Below are 18,885 nucleotides of genomic sequence, written 5' to 3'. Positions count from 1 at the left end.
TTTATTGTGATCCACACAGTCAAAGGCTTTGGCATAGTCAATAAAGCAGAAATAGATGTTTTTCTGGAACTCTCTTGCTTTTTCCATGATCCAGCGGATGTTGGCAATTTGATCTCTGGTTCCTCTGCCTTTTCTAAAACCAGCTTGAACATCCAGAAGTTCATGGTTCACGTATTTCTGAAGCCTGGCTTGGAGAATTTTGAGCATGACTTTACAAGCGTGTGAGATGAGTGCAACTGTGCGGTAGTTTGAGCATTCTTTGGCATTGCCTTTCTTTGGGATTGGAATGAAAACTGACCTTTTCCAGTCCTGTGGCCACTGCTGAGTTTTCCAAATTTGCTGGCATATTGAGTGCAGCACTTTCACAGCATCATCTTTCAGGATTTGAAATAGCTGGAATTCCATCACCTCCACTAGCTTTGTTCATAGTGATGCTTTCTTTTTTTTTTTTTATTAGACATTATTTTAATACCATATCAAAACACCTTGACTAATGAAGAAAGCCTTTTCCCCCAGCTTTGAACATTTTTTTAAACATTTTATAAGGTTTTTTTTTTTTGTTTTGTATTTTAATATATAAATACAGAAACCTATCTTGTCGGAACTGATGTCACGCGTGAACATCAACAGCTAAAATGTTCTCAAACAGAATACCTGAAAACAGGGGCAGCTGTACACATCCTTTTAGTTTTTTGTTTGTCTAAGTTTTTTGGAAAAAAGAAAAGAAAATACACAGGGGTCTAGGAAAAACGTTCAGGCATTTTTGCAGGACACTTGTGATTGTTAAATCCTCTGAACTGACCAGAACCAGGAGGGAAGTGGGAAGGAGAAATGGGAAGAAGGGGGAGAAGGTCCTGATGGGCTTGTTTTTGGCAACAAAGTCAAGATATCGGGGTCCCCAGGGGAGAAAAGTGCAAAATCAAGCCAGAAAAATGGCGGGGGGGGGAATCAAACAAACAAAAAAACCAAGGCAGAGTGGTTGATGGAGAGGCCGCTGGATGCCGGGCACAGGAGGGCTGTGAGCTCGCTCCGCGCCCCTGGGACTTGAGTGGCAAGAACCCAGCTCTGTTCGTTTGTCACTGAGTGGGTTCTGGCCGGGCAGCAGACAGCGATCTGTAAACATCACGAGGGAAAACACCAGTTGACACTAGACTTTTTGCTTTTTTTAGTGATGCTTTCTAAGGCCCACTTGACTTCACATTCCAGGTTGTCTGGCTCTAGGTGAATGATCACACCATCGTGATTATCTGGGTCCTGAAGATCTTTTTTGTACAGTTCTTCTGTGTATTCTTGCCACCTCTTCTTCATATCTTCTGCTTCTGTTAGGTCCATACCATTTCTGTCCTTTATCAAGCCCATCTTTGCATGAAATGTTGCCTTGGTATCTCTGATTTTCTTGAAGAGATCTCTAGTCTTTCCCATTCTGTTGTTTTCCTCTATTTCTTTGCCTTGATCGCTGAGGAAGGCTTTCTTATCTCCTTGCTATTCTTTGGAACTCTGCATTCAGATGCTTATATCTTTCCTTTTCTCCTTTGCTTTTCACTTCTCTTCTTTTCACAGCTATTTGTAAGGCCTTCTCAGACAGCCATTTTGCTTTTTTGCATTTCTTTTCCATGGGCATGGTCTTGATCCCTGTCTCCTGTACAGTGTCATGAACCTCCGTCCATAGTTCATCAGGCACTCTTATCAGATCTAGTCCCTTAAATCTATTTCTCAATTCCACTGTATAATCATAAGGAATTTGATTCAGGTCATACCTGAATGGTCTAGTGGTTTTCCCTACTTTCTTCAGTTTAAGTCTGAATTTGGCAATAATTTCTTCTGGTCCTTGTTAAACATTCCTTGCATCTTCTCAATCCTTGTCTCTAGTCTGTTTATCTGTAACTCCATTTTCTTTTCAAGATTTGGGATCATCTTTACTATCGTTATTGTGAATTCTTTGTCAGGTAGACTCCCTATCTCTTCCTCTTTTGTTTGGTTTGGTGGGCATTTATCATGTTCCCTTACCTGCTGAGCATTTCTCTGCCTTTTCATTTTGTTTAAATTGCTGTGTTTGGGGTGGCATATCTGTAGGCTGGAAGTTTGTGGTTCCTCTTTATTATGGAGCTTGCTCCCTGTGGGTGGGGTTGGACTAATGGCTTGTCAAGGTTTCCTGGTTAGGGGAGCTTGCGTCTGTTTTCTGGTGGGTGGAGCTGGATCTCTTTTCTCTGAAGTGCAATGAAGTGTCCAGTAATGAGTTTTTGGGTGTCTGTGGGTTTAGCATGGCTTTGGGAAGCCTGTATTTTAACTCTCAGGCTTGTGTTCCTGCATTGCTGGAGAATTAATGTGGTATGTCTTGCTCTGGAATTTGTTGGCTCTTGGGTGGAGCTTGGTTTCAGTGTAGGTAGGAAGGCTTTTGGATGAGTTCTTGTCTATTAATGTTCTCTGGAATGAGGAGTTCTCTGGTGTTCTCAAGTTTTGGATTTAAGCCTCCCGCCTCTGGCTTTTGGTCTTATTCTTACAGGAACCTCAAAACTTGTCCATCCATACAGCACAGATGAGAAAACATCTAGGTTAACGGTGAAAAAATTCTCCACAGTAAGGGACACCCAAAGAGGTTCACAGAGTTACATGGAGAAGAGATGAAGGAGGAGAGAGGGAGCGTAACCAGGAGGAGAAGAGGGAGAGTCAGAAGAGGAGAGACCAATCTAGTCAGTAATCATTTCCCTCAGTGTTCTCCACAGCCTGGTACACCCAGAGAGGAGGGAGGAGATAGAGGTGTCCTGGGGAAGAAAACTGAGAGTCAAAAGGGGAAAGAGCAATCTAGCCAGTAAGCACACCCCTAAGTGAAAATAGATACTAAACATTAGATTCTTAAAGGTACAAAATTGATAACATACAAAAAAGCAAAGTTTAACAATCTAGAGTAGAGGTTAGACTCTCAAAAATACAATATTAGAAATACAAAACAAAATCAAAAATTATAAAAAATATATATGACATTTGTTTTAAAAACAGGGTCTTTTTTTGCAAGGTAATAGTAGGTTATAAAAATGAAAATAAAAGGAGTAATAAAGAACTTAAAAAAATTAAAAAATGATAATAGTAAAAATATATCTAGGAATTTCTCTGGAGCTTTTGTGGGCAGTGTGGGGTCAGTTCAGTTTCAGATAGTTCCTTGTTCCAGCTAGTACTTCTTCTCAAGATCTATAGACCTCTTCCAGTGCTTAGTCAGTGTTAACTACAGGGTTTTAATCTGTTGCACCTGTCACTCCCAGAGCTTTTCCATCTTCTTAGTTTATTTTGGCTTCCTCTGCTTGCAGGTCTCTTCAGTATCTCATTTCCCCCCTGACACAAGGGGGTGAAGGTGGTCACTTACTTAGGCTCACTTGTTCAGTTGTGTTGTGGGGAGGGAGGAACACTGCAAACAGATATCAGTGGCGTGTGTGGGGAGTGCTCGCAGTGTATGGACCACACTGGGTTTGCCCCAGCTCAGGGCAGCGTGTGCTTTCTGGGTCTACACTGCTCAGGTCCCAGGTTGCTCTACAGGGTACTGTCTAATGCGGGCCCTGCATTTCATGCACTTCCCAGGTGTAAGCTGCTCAGGTTCAGGTTCTCGGGTACTCCGCAAGGGCACAGACTTGGTTGGGCATGCGTTTTGTGCCCTTTCCAGGTCCGAGCAGCTCAGGTGACCAGGTGCTTGGCGAGTGCACTGTCCTAGGTGGGCCGTGTGTCTTAGTCACCACCCTGGTCCTGGCCGCTCGGTTGACCGCTCGGTTTCCCAGGTGAGCCGCGAGAACATTGTCTCAGGTGTGCTATGTGTCTCCTCTGGGGAGCCGATCTCAGGCTGTGACCCTCCTGGCAGATGTCAACCGTTTAGGATCCCAGGAAGATGTGGTTAGCAGCTGGGAGCCTGCTCACAGTTCGGTGGAGGATGCCGGTCTCTGGGGCCGAGATTGTCCCTTGTCTTCCAGCTCTGGCTGTCACCCACCTGCCTCTCTGCCTCTGGTGGTGGGGTGGGGCCTGTACGCAGCCGGCTAGCTCTCCTTTGGTGTTGGCTCAATCCTTTGTTCTGTGAGCGGGCCAAGCTGCGTGTTAGGTTAGAGCCTTTCGTGGGAAAGTTCTCTTTTTGTTTCTCTCTCTGGCTATCCCACAGTTTGAGTTGCTATCTCAGGTTAGCTCCTTCAGATTATTCTCAGGGCATTCAGGCCCTGTCCTTACCCTAAGCATGCAGCCCATGCCTCCCTGTCCAGCACAGACGTGAGCATCTGGGCTACTTCTCCACTGGGAGTTGTGGTTAGGTGTGTATTCTGTGGGTTTTTTTTTTTTTTTTTTCCCTCCCAGTTATGTTGCCCTCTGAGATTCCAAAATTCCCCACAGACCTGCTGGTTTCCTGCTGTTTGGAAACTTCTCTCCTTCACGACTCTCTCCCCAGGACAGGTCTCGGTCCCTAACTCTTTTGTCTCTCTTTTTATCTTTTATATTTTGTCCTACCTCCTTTCAAAGAGAACAGGCTGCCTTTCTGGGTGCCTGGTGTCCTCCACCAGCGTTCAGAAGTTGTTTTGTGGAAGTTTCTCAGCATTCAGGTGATCTTTTGATGAATTTGTGGGGGAGAAAATGGTCTCCCCATCCTCTTCCTCTGCCATCTTGGGACTGCCCCCTCTCAAGGCCTTTTATGGATACTTCCTTCTCTGCCCATCTCTTAAATGACAGCCTTCCACAGGAGTCCATCCTTAACCTTATTTTTGACTCCTTGAACACCAAATACCACATATATGCTGAAGACCAACAAATCTATAAGCAGCTCAGACTGGTAACCTGAGTTTCTAGTGAATATAACTACATGGCTGCCCTAAAGGCATCCCAACTTCTATATGTCCAAAATTATTTCACTCCCTTCCTCTCCTGCAGACTTGTCTCTTCCCATTACTATCCACCATGCTTCTAAGCTAGAAATTTGGAGGCTTCCCTTATAATTCAGTTAATCAATTCCTGTTAATCCCACTTCCTGATTAGCTCTGATACTGATTTTTTGTATCAGCATTCCAAGGCCCTATTTTCAGATCTTCCATATCTTCAATTCTTACAACTCATTTATCTTTCGCCTTCTAGTTTATTTTCCTTGATACTAAAGAGTGATCTTAAAATGCAAAGTTGATCATTTTATTCTGCTATTTAAAATCCCTCCAAGGGTCTTACGTTAATTTTGGCAAAAATGCAAACATGCTAGCATAATATAGTAAGTAGTCTCTTCTGGGTCTGCCTCTTCTCACTTCTCGCATTTCCGTCTTTCAATCCTTAGCTTAGAGTCTTTATTCATTCATGTCCCACCACTCAACTGCCTAGAGTTCTCAGAACCAACCATGTACTTCTCTCACCTCTGTGCCTTTTAAATTTTCTCTTCCCTCTACTTGGGGGTGATACCTTTCCCCATCCCTGACCCCAACCTCCACACATCCTTTTCTTCCTTGCCTGGCTGATTGCACCTTGTCCTTTAGAACTCCATCAGACCTCCTCTCATCTGGGAGACATTCCTTGATATCTTCCTTTCCCCAGGCTAGTCTTTATGCCTTTCTGACTTCCCTTGTTTTCTCATAGTATTCCATGCTTTTCTGTATCATAACAGTTATTTCCCTGTATTGTAATAGCACATAAAGTATTCAGTAGCAGTTTATGAAATATACAAACAAGTGAAAACTCTGAAAATACATTTGAATTCACAGCCTAATGCATCATTATAGTAACCTTTTACCATGTTCTCATAGGTGAAGATGCTGGAAGCAGATCTGGTTTCAAAAATGCTACGGGCTGTTCTGCAGTCTCATAAGAATGGAATAGCATTACCCCGGCTCCAAGGAGAGTACAGATCCTTAACTGGAGACTGGATCCCTTTCAAGCAATTGGGCTATCCTACACTAGAAGCCTATCTGAGAAGTGTGCCAGCAGTTGTCAGGATAGAGACTAGTAGGTCTGGAGAGGTAAGAAGGTAACTGTGTTTCAAAAGAGGCAAGCCAATTCTTAATTGCCTGTCTGGTACTTCCAGTCTCTTAGTTAGGATGGAAGTCAAAGTGAAAAGCACTAGCCAAGATTAGTGAAGAAGTGAAGTGACGTGAAAGACTCATGTCCAATTCTTTGCGACCCCCATGGACTATACAGTCCATAGAATTCTCTAGGCCAGAATACTGGAGTGGGTAGCCTATCCCTTCTCCAGCAGATCTTCCCAACCCAGGAATTGAACCGGGATCTCCTGCATTGCAGGCGAATTCTTTACCAACTGAGCTATCAGGGAAGCCAAGGTTAGTAGTGATAAAGAATTGCATCCAAAGCACAGCCTAGATTCTCATGTCTTTTGTTTTACCCTCAAATTCTTTGTTATAAAAATAGGATTTTAACCATATTAAGTTAAAAATTTTCAAGTTTACTCAGTCTCAGTGTCCACACAAAATAACTGTATTAGAGACCTTAACTGCCTAAATATCATACCACTCATTATAGGCCTGCCACAGCTGTTTGGCCTAGGTTACTAGTGACCTCCTGATTACTGAATCCAATAGATACTTTAAACCTCTGATCATCTGACCTGACCCCTATCTGTTCCTACTGTCTTGATCCTAGTCAAGCCTCTACTTGATCATTCAGCACTTTTGGTTATTACAGGGCTTTCCCTACTGTTCTCCCTGTCTTTAGTCCCTTCTGTCCCTAGCCTGTTCTCACCTTTACTTTAGTAATAGTGATTATCCTACAATTTTAAATCTTCTAGTTCCTCTGGAATCATGTTTTATATGTAACATGGGCAATTGAGTGGTAGCAAGTAAAATTTTTTTATTACATATCCCCTATGACTCAGTAGTTTTGCTTCTTGTTGTCTGCCCAATATACAGTATGAAAGATTGGACAAACTACCACCCAAGACAGAAAGGTGTCCACCCCACCAAAATCAGTATATTTTGGGGGTATGTTTCATATGTAAATATGTAGGACAGGTCTGGGGTATTTCTCACAAAAAATTAGAATAGTTGTTCCTCTGGTGAGGGGGTGGGTCAGAGAGGCACTGGGTAGAGGAGAAAAGGGGCCCAGGGTTAGGAGAGCTGCCTTCCTTGGTGGCTCAGACAGTAAAGAATCCACCTGCAATGCAGGAGACCTGGATTTGATCCCTGGATTAGGGGGATCCCCTGGAGGAAGGCACGGCAACCCACCCTAGTATTGTTTCCTGGAGAATCCCATGGACCGAGGAGCTTGGGAGGCTACAGCCCATGGGGTCACAAAGAGTTGGACATGACTGAAGCGACCAAACACAGCACAGCACACAGCAAAGGTTTACCTAATCTGTAATACAGTTTATATAAGGAAAAAGTATAAATTATCAAATATTACATTAATAGTAAAACTTTCTTCAGTGTCCCTGGTTATCCCAGAAAGATTTAAGCCCTCCTTTCTGTCTGCTTGGCCTCTTATAATACATTCAGTATAACGCTTGACATAATGTTTTCTGTTTAGTCTCTTTGCCTCTCTTTCCTTCATAAGTTTCTTATGGATAAAGGATTGGTTTTTTGTTTTGTTTTATTTTGTTGGCCCTGACTTTTGGTGCTTAATAAATATGTGTTGAATGTATAAATGATCAAATGTCTGAATGAATTAGTAATTTAATAGTGTTTCATATAGTTACTGTGCTATAAATTACTCAGCTCTTTATTCTTCTTTTTGGGACATTTTTAATGTTTCCAGGTTTTGACTATTACAGTAACCCCTAATGCACATATTTAGGTAGGTAATTTTTCTTCTTTTGAATTGTATTCTTATATTTTCAGGAATAGAAATACCGGACCAAAGATTATGAGCATGTTTTGGCTGTGGAGTAAGGCCTCATTGCTTTCCTGTCTTAATTTCAATTTAAAATTAAAGCCCCACTAGATGGGGATCTAGAGATCATCTAACCTTAGCAGTCTACATTCTGTTTTCAAATCCTTTTTCAAATATCCTGTATATCCTATCTCTTTTTTTAATATAAAAAGCTGAGCTACTGTATTTTAAGTAGATGCCAGAGGCTCCAGGGCCTTTGCTTGCCCTGTCTTGCCCTCACACCCCTGAGGCACCTCCATGGAATCCTATGACTCCACTGAACAGTTTGAAAACCTCAGATCTAAGCTATTCCCTGTTTTGTAACTGATAGTACTGGGGTTTTTGAAGTAAACTGATTTGCCCTAAGTCACTCAGGTAATCCATTTCATTGGCAAGACTAGAATTTAGTGGTCTCTTGGAGGTAGTACAAATAGCAGTTACAAGTATGTACTTTGAATTCAGAGAGATAGCCTCGCTGCATGGCTTGAGAAGTTTGCTTAACTTTCCTGATCCTGTTTTCCCATGTATAAAATGGGAATAAAATAAATCTCACAGAGTATGTGAGATAATATATACAAATCACAGGTTTCTTTTGGTTCATTTGTTAAGCCTATATACCTAGCACATTTTTGATGCTTAATAAAAACATGTTTAAGAAATAAGTGAACTTTTCAGTTTAAGGAAAAATGATTATTCAGTGTGCTGGACTATGCTTGGTTTCTCTTTTAGAAAATATAATTTAGCTCTAACATTATGAAAGAGAGAGACATGAATATTTGCATACAGCATGATCTGGGACATGTAAACTCACAAAGATACACTTTGAAAAGTCAGCCTCTGGTTACCAGTGAATCTGAGAAATGTTTCTCCTCTCCCTTACCTCTCATAATTAGGTAACCTGCTATGCCATGGCCTGCACAGAAACTGCAAGAATTGCTCAGCTTGTGGCTCGACAGAGGAGTTCTAAAAGGAAAACTGGTCGGCAAGTTAATTGTCAGATGAGAGTAAAGAAAACCATGCCATTTTTTCTGGAAGGTAAGATCTTTTCACATGCTAAAATTGTAAAGCCTGTTTATGAATACATCGTCATATGAAAATATTGCTTGTATTTATGATAAACACGTATGTTTGTTAACATTCATATGTCAAGGGAGAAATCCTGAAGCTAGTCCATTTGAATTTAAGTGAACATGATAAGCATGACTTATTAAGTGAAGTAACTCAGCATAATTTCCTATGGCAAATTGTGGTTTTGCTCTTTTTTGAGGGGAAAGCCTCATATAGAATGTTGGGTGAACCAACTGAGTTAATGTCTTATTATTTAGGAAGTCATATCTTTTACTATAAATCCTCTGTTTTCAGAAAAACATGAATTATATAGTACATAAAGATGTAGGGAACTCAGCCTGTATTTACTGATCATTTATCTCAAAGAGCTTATAAAATAATCATTTCTAAAATTAAATTCTCAAGAAATAGTTTAATGATAGTATAAAAGAGTAGATGCTGAATACCACAATGAGCATTTTAGGCAAAAGCACAATCCTTGTTGAGAATGGCAGTAGAGAGCTTCATGGCAAGGGGGAGACTTGAAACCAGACTTAACTATTGGAAGAATTCAAATTGGTGGAGAAGCAATGGGAGGACTAAGATACCGCTGAGTGTGCTGCATTTGTAAGAATGTGAGGTGACTGCCACCAAGTTAGTTGGTGAGTGGAGGAAAAGTAACAAGCTTGCCTAGCAGATGAAGCCACATTTCGAGAAGCCCATCTGCTAAATACACACCAATCTGCTCTTCCCCTGCTGACCGACCCTCTAATGGCCACCTCCTCATATTCTTACAAACTGTTCTGAGCATAGAGACCAACAGAAAACATCTGGGCAAGGGAGTGACATTATGAAACCAGGGTTTTAGAAAGCTAATTGATTGCATTATGTATGCCTGACTTCATAGGAAAACCAAAAGCAACCCTCAGACAACCAGGATTTTCTTCAGATTTTTCTGTCAGCAAAAAACCTAATTCAACACTATTAAGAAACAAAGGAATCTCTCTTGGAGTTAAATCTGATGCTGAAGTGCTGCCTTACACATTACAAACAACTATTGGAAATGAAGTATTCAAAGATGTTCCGGTGCAGAGTCATATGACCATGTCTACCAACAACAGGTATTTGGGCTTTGTCTAGCTAAAAGGAGAAGGGTGGTGAACCTAGGATAATAAGTCTTAAACATGTGTGTACAGGTGAAGAAGGAAATACTTTGTTTTGTGTAACGTACACAGAGATGAGTAGAGAAATGCCTCATTACTAGTTACTCCACTTTTCTTGGCTGCCTAAACATCATTTTCTGAATATCTCCATTTTGTATTTGTTGTGCGTCATTAGTAGTCTCTGCTTGTAACGTTCATTTTAGAAGATCTCACAAATTGTTCTGAGATGCTACTTCAGCATAACTTAGTTTGGCTGAAGATCTTTCTTCCAATTAATTTTGTAAGTTTTAAATAAAATCTCATTGATTTGTATGCTCTACTGTGTTCCAATAATCATATCCATAATACAGTAACATTACACATCCATGCATCACAATACTGAACTGGAAATAATACCACATCCTTAAAGTTTTTGTTTGGATGCTGCCATTCATTGGCCAGGTGAAATAACTGAAATTATTTCATCTACTGGGGCTGTGGTATCCTCATTTGCCCAATAAAAATGTTAACTCGGTGATCTCAAAGTTCTTTTCTGGCTCTGAATTTTGTGGTTTCATGAGGTAATTCAGGTGAGCAAACAACAATATATGGACCAAATCTGGCCCATTGACTGTTTTTATAAATCAAGTTTTATTGGAACACAGCTACATTCCTTTGTTTATATAGTCTCTGTGGTTGCTTTTATACAACTGCAGAGTTGAGTAGTTGTGCATAGACAGTATGGCCTGCAAAGCCTAAAATATATACTGTTAGACCCGTCACATCAAAAGCTTGCCATCTCCTGGTGTAGATGAGTCAGTGTCACATTCTTCCATCTTATTTGTACCTGTACAAAACAAATTTTTTTGCATCATTTTTCTTTAAATCAATGCTCAAAGATTCCATTTTGTATAAAAGATAGTTCCCCTCCCCCTAAGTTCTCTCCCCCACAGTAGAATATTTAGAAAGAATATTTTTAAGTAGGCAAAAGGGTACTAGTTTTTTATATTTTAGTATTTTTTAATAAAGCAACCTTTAAATATTTTTCATAATGGTATATATTTAATGTGTTTATGATTAGTTATTATAAATTTTGTTATAAAGTCTAGAAAATTGACTTGAATCTTGACCCAAAGCACAGTTGGTGACTTTGGTGACTGAGGTACCATTGTCTCTGCTGGTTCTAGGCCTAAATTTCAAGATTTTGAATTGAATTTATAAGATGACAGCAAAACCAGGCATCCTGGATTGTGGGCCCAGAGGAGCACTCTCTACCCCATGGTCTGGTATCCTACTTCTCATCTAGTGGCACTGTGTGGCCTAGATAAAAGCCTTCCATTCCTGCAGGTAGCACCAGCAGTGATTGAGTAGAGGACCTTGCCACACCAAGCAGCCCTTACAGAGGGCCCAAGTTAGTGCTGTCTGACCTGCTGCATATCATTTTCCCACCCTCCCACCTAGCAGCACTAGGCCTAGGGAAGTGTATTCCGCTTCTATGGGCAGCACCTACAGAAATCAAACAGGAACTCCAGCAGTAAACAGGAGCTCCATCAGCAACAGGTGAGTGTACCAGACCAGAATGGTACCATAAGGGCTCTGAAAACTAAATTTTTATTGGAACCACAGCCTACAAAAGTGGGCCAGGAGGTATATGATGAACCTAAACAGAATAACTACCTGCTAAAATCAGACATTTAAATAGGATCCAGAGTCTCCTAATATGTGTTCAGATATCCAGGTTACAATGAAAAAAATCAATCATTATACAAAGAACCAGGGAAATGACAACTTGAATGAGAAAAAAACAATCAACAGACATCAACATTATCTTGAATCAGATGATGGAATTATCTGACAATGATTTTAAAGCAGCTGTTGTAAAAATGCTTTAATTTGCAATTGCAAATCTTTTTGGAAAAAAAAAAAAAACAGAAAATTCACCAAAGAAAGAGAACATACAAAAAAGAACCAAATATTCATGGTGCTTTTCAAGTCTACTGTATCTTACTTTTCTGTGTATTTTAAAAATAATTTTATTTGTTTGTTTATTTTTGGCTGTGCAGAGTCTTCATTGCTGTGCAGGCTTTTTCTCTAGTTGCAGAGAACAGGGGCTACTCTCTAGTTGTGGTTTGCGGGCTTTTCATTGTAGAAACTTCTCTTGTTGTGGAGCATGGGCTCTAGGACTTACAGGCTTCCTTAGTTGCAGTACATGGACTCAGTAGTTGCTTCTCATGGGAGCTAGAGCACAGATTCAGTAGTTGTGGCACACGGGCTTAGTTGTTCCATGGCATGTGGAATCTTCCCAGAACAGAGAAGGAAATCTGTGTCTTTTGCTTTGGCAGGCAGATTCTTTTCCCATTGAGCCACAAGGGAAGCCCCTACTTTTCTGCATATTCCTTCTATTAATTTTTGAGAGTTTGATATTGAAACTCCAACTAAAAATCTTAATTTGTCTACTTAAAAATAATAGTAATATATAGTGGAATTATATATAACTTTGTTGTGTATTTTCCAAGTCTCCTGTAAATGTGTTATCATACTTTCATAATTTAAAAATAAAAAAGAGGGAAAAAAAAGAACCAAATGGAATGACCAAAATAAAAATTCAGTATATGAGCTCAATGGCAGAATGAATATGACAGAGAACAGAATCAAAGAACTTGAAGCTACAACGTAGAAATTACCCAATCTGGACAACAGAGTAAATAGACTTAAAAGAAAACAAAATAACTAGTTGAGACTGAGAGTTCTGTGGGGGGAAAAAACAATCTAGCAGAGTCTTAGGGACCTGTAGGGAGAATAAGAAGAGATCTAGTATTTGATCCTCAAAACAAAGAGTGAGATTGAAGGTGTATTTGAAGGCATAATAGCTGAAACTTCTCAAATTTGTCTAAGGACATAAATCTGCAGGTTCAGGATGCTTAGGAAATCCCAGAGAGGATGAATTCAAAGAATCCCACACCAATAATGAAACTTATGAAAACTAAAGACAAAGAAAATATCTTATAAATAGCCAGAGAGAAATGATACATCACCCATAGGTGAATACCAGTTTTAATGACAGTGGTTTTTCATTCACAGTCATGGAGAAATCATGAAGGAAAGAAATGGCACATTTTTAGTGGTGAAGGAAAAAACCTGTCAATCAAAATTCTATATCCTCCAGAAATGAAAAGGAAATGAAGAAGATATTCTCAGATGAAATAAAACTAGGAGAATTTGTCATTAGCTGACTTACTCCTAAAGAGGGACTAAAGAAAGTTGTCTCAACAGAACAGAAATAATCTAAAATGGTTTGAAATTTCAGAAAGTACAGGCATAAGCCCTAATATAACAGTAATTACTTTAAATATAAAAACACATAAAAATATGTTCAGCTTCATTAGCTATTAGGAAAGTGCAAATTAAAGCTGCATTGAGATTCAGCTGGCCAGCTGGGGTCATGGGCTTTCCATCCTAGAACCATGACCCAGTTTGTCCATAACCTCATAGAGAAGGTCCCAGCACTGCTGTGGCTTACTCAAAGCCTCGATTGGCCACCTTTTGGCACTATGCCAACGTTGATCTGGTTCCTCCAACTCTGCTGAGATCCTTACAGCTATTCAGAGCTGGGGAAAAAATATCAGTAGTGCTCAAACAAGTAGCTTCAAACAGCTCCCAGTTAAGGAAACTCTACTGAATGGTGTGGTGACCACTGAGATGTGGATGTGGTTTTATGTTGGTGAGATTGTAGGCAACTGTGACATCATTGGCTATGATGTTTGAAGACCAATCTTTAATATATGATTATATTTGCTTTATTATTTGAGTGTTCTTGGATTATGTGTGAACAGGCTGTTAATTGCAGATGAGATAATAAGATAGTAATAAGATAATGTGTCAAAAAAAACCTATATTGAGACACACCTATCAGAATGGCTGAAATAAAAAATAGTGATACAGTAATAATAGGGGACCTTAATACCCATTGACATCAGTGGACAGGTCATCCAGACAAAATCAGTAAGGTAACAGAGGTCTTAACACAGCAGACCAAATGAGCCTAATAGATATCTTGTTCAGTTGCTAAGTTCTGTCCACCTTTTTGCAATCCCATGGACTGTAGCACACCAGGCTTCTCTCTTCTCCACTGTCTCCCAGAGTTTGCTCAGATTCATGTCTATTGAGTTAGTGATGCTATCTAACCATCTCATCCTCTGCTGCCCTTTTCTCCTTTTACCTTCAGTCTTCTGCAGCATCAGGGTCTTTTCCAGTGAGTCAGCTGTTTACATCAGGTGGCCAAAGTATTGGATCTTCAACTTCAACAACAGGCCTGCCAATGAATATTCAGGGTTGATTTTCTTTAGGATAGACTGGTTTGATCTCCTTGCTCTCCAAGGGACTCTCAAGAATTTTCTCTAGCACCACAATTTGAAACCATCGATTCTTCAGTGCTTAGCCTTCTTTATGGTCCAATCTCACATACACAACAACTGGAAAAACCATAGCTTTGACTGTGTGGACCTTTGTTGGCAAAGTGATGTCTCTCCTTTTTAATATGCCATCTAGGTTTGTCATAGTTTTCCTTCCGAAGGGCAAGCATCTTTTCATTTAATAGATATCTATAGGACATTAATCCAAAAGCAGCAGAATACACATTCTTTTCAAGTGCACATAGGACATTCTCCAGGATAGATCATATACTAGGTCACAAAACAAACTTCAACAAATTTAAGAGGAAGAATTTATATCAAGCATTTTTTCTGAGCACAGTGGTATGAAACTAGAAATCAACTACAGAAAGAAAAATGGGAAAAGAACAAACAGTGGCGAGTAAACAGCATGCTACTTAAAAAAAATGGTCAACAGTGAAATCAGAGGAAATCAGAAAATATCTCGAGACAAATGAAAATGGACATATAACTTTCCAAAGTTGGGATGAGTCAAAAACTGTTCTGAGAGGGAAGTTTATAGTGATATAGACTTGATGTCTATATTGATATATCACCAACTCAATGGACATGAGTTTGAGTAAACTCTGGGAGTTGGTGATGGACAGGGAAGACTGGCATGCTGCAGTCCATGGGTTCACAAAGAGTTGGACCTGACTGAATGACTGAACTGAAGTGAGACTTCTCACAAGAAACAATTAAAGAAAACCTCAAAAACCTAACCTATTGCCTAAAAGAATTAGAAAAAGAAGAGCAAACAAAGTCCAAAGTCAGCAGAAAAATGAAATAATAAAGATCAGAGAGGAAATAAAATAGAGATCATAAAAACAATAGAAAAGATCAATGAGACCAAGAGCTGGTTTTTAAAAAAGATTTAAAAATTGATAAACTTTTAGCCAGGCTCACCAAGAAGAAAAGAGGACCCAAGTAAGAATTGAAGAGGAGAAATAACAACTGATACTGCAGAGATACAAAACAATCATAGAGAATATTATGAACAGTTATGTGCCCATGAATTGGACAATCTAGAAGAGATGGACTTCCCTTATGAGGGAAGTCCATAGCTGAGTAATAAAGAATCATCCTGCAGTGCAGGAGACCTGGGTTCAATTCCTGGGTTGGGAAGATCCCCTGGAGAAGGAAATGGCAGCCCACTCTGGTATTGTTGCCTGGAGAATCCCATGGACAGAGCAGCCTGGCAGGCTACAGTCCATGGGGTCACAAAAGTCAGATGCCACTTAGCAACTAAACCAGAAGAGATGGACAAATTTCTAGAAACATACAAACAGCCAAGACTGAAACAAACAAGCAGAAAAGACAGTTTGAACAGGCTGGTTACTAGAAGTGAAATTGAATTTGTAATAGAAAAGCTAGAAGTAAAGTCCAGGACTAGATGGCTTCACAGGGGAGTCCTACCAAATAAGAACTAATATCTGTTCTACTCAAGCTATTCCAAAAAATTGAATAGGAGGGATCATTCCCACATTCATTCCATGGGCTACCATTATCTCAATACCCAAACCAGACAGAGATGCCAGAGAGAAAGAAAATCACAGACCAATATCTTTGATGAATATAGATGCAAAAATCTACAACAAAATATTAGCAAACCAAATCTGACTATATAAAAAGGGTCATATACCATGATCAAGTTGGATTTATTCCAGAGTCATAGGGATGGTTCAGCATTTGCAGATCAATGTGATACACCACATTAACAAACGGAAGGCTCAGAATTACATGATCATCACAATAGACCCAGAAAAAACATTTGATAAAATTCTGTATCTACTCAGGATTAAAAGCTGTCATCAAAGTGGGTGTAGAGGGAACTTATCTCAGCATAATAAAGACTGTTTATGACAAATCCACAGCCCAAATCATACTCAGTGGTAAAACCCTTCCCACTAAATTGAAGAACAAGACAAGAATGCCTGCCCACTCTTTCCACTTCTGTTTAACATAATATTGGAAGTCTTAGCCACTGCAGAAAAGAAAAAGAAGTAGAAGGTATCCAAATTGGAAGGGAGGAAGTAAAACTGTCACTTCTTGCAGATAACATGATACTTTATAGAGAAAACCCAAAAGTCTCCACCCCAAAATTACTAGAAATAATAAATGAATTCAGCAAGGTTGCAGCGTACAAAATTAATAGACAGAAATCTGTTATATTTCTATATGCTAATAATGGAATTTCAGAGAATGAGAAAGCAATAGCATTTATAATGACATCAAAAAATAAAATAACTAGGAATAAACCTAGCTAAGGAGGTGAAGTATCTATACTCTGAAAACTGTAAAATATTGATGATGAAAGTTGAAGATGATACAAAGATGGACAAAGTGCTCTTAGATTTGAAGAATTAATATTGTTAAACTAGCCGTACTGCCCAAAGCAATCTACAGATTTAATGCAATCCTTATCAAAATACCCAGAACATTTTTCACAGAACTAGAACAAATAATCCTAAAATTCATATTGAACCATAAAAGACTTTGAATTGCTGTAGCAATCTTGAGAAAAAAAGAGCAAAGCTGGAGTATAACCCTCCTAGACTTCAGACAATCCTACAAAGCTACAGTAATGAAAGCAGCATGCTACTGGCACAAAAACAGACACAGATCAATGTAACAGAATAGAGAGCCCAGAAATAAACCCACACCCCTATGATCAGTTAACCTATGACAGAGGAGGCAACTATATACAATGGAGAAAAGATTGGCTCTTTAACAAGTTGTTACTGGGAAAACTGGACAACTACATGTAAAATAAGGTATTAGAGCATTCTCTCACACTGTGTACAAAAGTAAACTCAAAATGGTTTAAAGACCTAAATGTAAGACCTGAAACTATAAAAGTCCTAGAAAAACATTGTATAGCACAGGGAATTATCTTATAGCACAGGGAATTATCTTATTAGCCATTATCTTGTAATAACTTACAATGGAGTATTATCTGCAAAAATATCAAATCACCATTCTGAAAGTAATATAGTTACAAATCAAATATACTTCAATTTAAAAATATAACACTGAATCTGGCAAGCATACAGAGAAAATGGATCACTCATAGCATTGTTTTTGGGAATGTAAAATTGTACAGCCATGTTAGAAGATAGTTGAGGAGAAGTTAGAAGTTAGATAGAGGATAAGTTAGAAATCCTTTAAAAAAAAAAAAAAAAGCTAAACAGAAATTCCACTCCTAGACATTTATCCCAGAGATATGAAAACTTTAGTTTACACAAAAACCTGTACACAGGTGTCCTTAGTAACTTTATTCATAATAGACCCAAACTAGAAACAACCCAGGTGTCCTTGAGAAGTTGAAAGATTCAACAAACTTAATACATCCACACTACAGAATATACCTCTCAACGGTATAAAGGGATGAACTATGGACATATGCAACATCAGTGGATCTCAAGGGAATTGTACTGAGTTGAAGGCAATCTCAAAAAGTTACATACTGTATGACTCTATACAACATCCTTGAAATGACAAAATTTTAGAGATAGAGAACAGAGAAGTGATTGCCAAGATCAAGGGTTGGAGAAAGGGGAAGGATGTGGCAATGCAAGAGGGAGCCTTGTAGTGATGGGGTAGTTCTGTGCCGGAGCCAGCCGGCAAAGTCGATCAGGTCCCGAGAACGTGCACGGCGGGGCTAAGAAAGAAACTAAAGCAAAAGACTACAAAGATGGGGTCGAGAGGTTCAGACACATCACCACGAAGGGACGCAGTCTGACACCAACTTTATTCAACATCTCATATTTATACAGAAAAGCGTGAGAAAGACAAGACAGTTGACATTTTTTCTTAGTTGGCCTATACATCTTACAAACAGTTACAAGAAATCTTGAGAGCATGGGAATGGCTCCCTGTTATTATTTCTTACACCAGATAACATTTCTCTGTGCGTGAGAAGTTTGCACAGAACTCCAGGTGCCTGCAGTAAATAAGCGCCTAATCTCTGGGGTGGCAGGACAGAGAGCTATGTTTGCAAGCAAACCCTCAAGGACTGAGGCAGCTCCCAGAGCTGTGTCCTTCAGACAAAGGACCCCGTTCTCACGGGCAGCTCCCCGCATTGTGCATTTTTGAAAGTCAGCACCCTGAACTTATCTCTTCATCCATTCATCACCCAATAGTTTCCCAACTTGCTTGCAATGAGATTTCCATGAGGATAAATCCAGGCCATGGAACGTGAGAGGAAGTGCTCTCACCCTGTGTAGTCCTGGCCCTTGGAAACATCCCCTGTGAGCCACCAGACTTCATCCCTTTACTGCCGAGTGTACTAGATCCAAGTACCACAGACAAACTTGGAGTCACATATTGATGATGGAAAAAGCCACAAAACAGAAGGTACCCATGTCCCTGAATCACCCTTTGAATGTGAGCAAACCAGAAGACTCACCTGATCCGGAGGTGCTCTCCAGGAAGAAAAGATAAGTTTC

The 18,885-nt window shown here is 39.6% G+C and overlaps 1 protein-coding gene and 1 pseudogene across 2 annotated transcripts in view; both read left to right on the top strand.

Annotated features, from left to right (window-relative positions):
- Positions 1–18,885, top strand: part of TDRD7 (tudor domain containing 7) — a 103,722-nt gene that overhangs the window by 21,253 nt on the left and 63,584 nt on the right. For both annotated transcript variants that reach the window (XM_010847067.1, XM_010847066.1), the window contains exons 2-4: positions 5,745–5,957; positions 8,712–8,853; positions 9,773–9,986. In XM_010847067.1, coding sequence (XP_010845369.1) covers positions 5,751–5,957; positions 8,712–8,853; positions 9,773–9,986 — 563 coding nt within the window. In that variant the 5' untranslated portion in view covers positions 5,745–5,750. The remainder of the gene's footprint in view (positions 1–5,744; positions 5,958–8,711; positions 8,854–9,772; positions 9,987–18,885) is intronic.
- Positions 12,554–14,123, top strand: LOC104993702 (annotated as a pseudogene).

The sequence above is a fragment of the Bison bison genome, unplaced genomic scaffold (genome assembly GCF_000754665.1).
Source record: "Bison bison bison isolate TAMUID 2011002044 unplaced genomic scaffold, Bison_UMD1.0 scf7180017864243, whole genome shotgun sequence".
NCBI lineage: Eukaryota > Metazoa > Chordata > Mammalia > Artiodactyla > Bovidae > Bison > Bison bison.
This window is presented reverse-complemented; position numbering and strand designations above follow the sequence as displayed.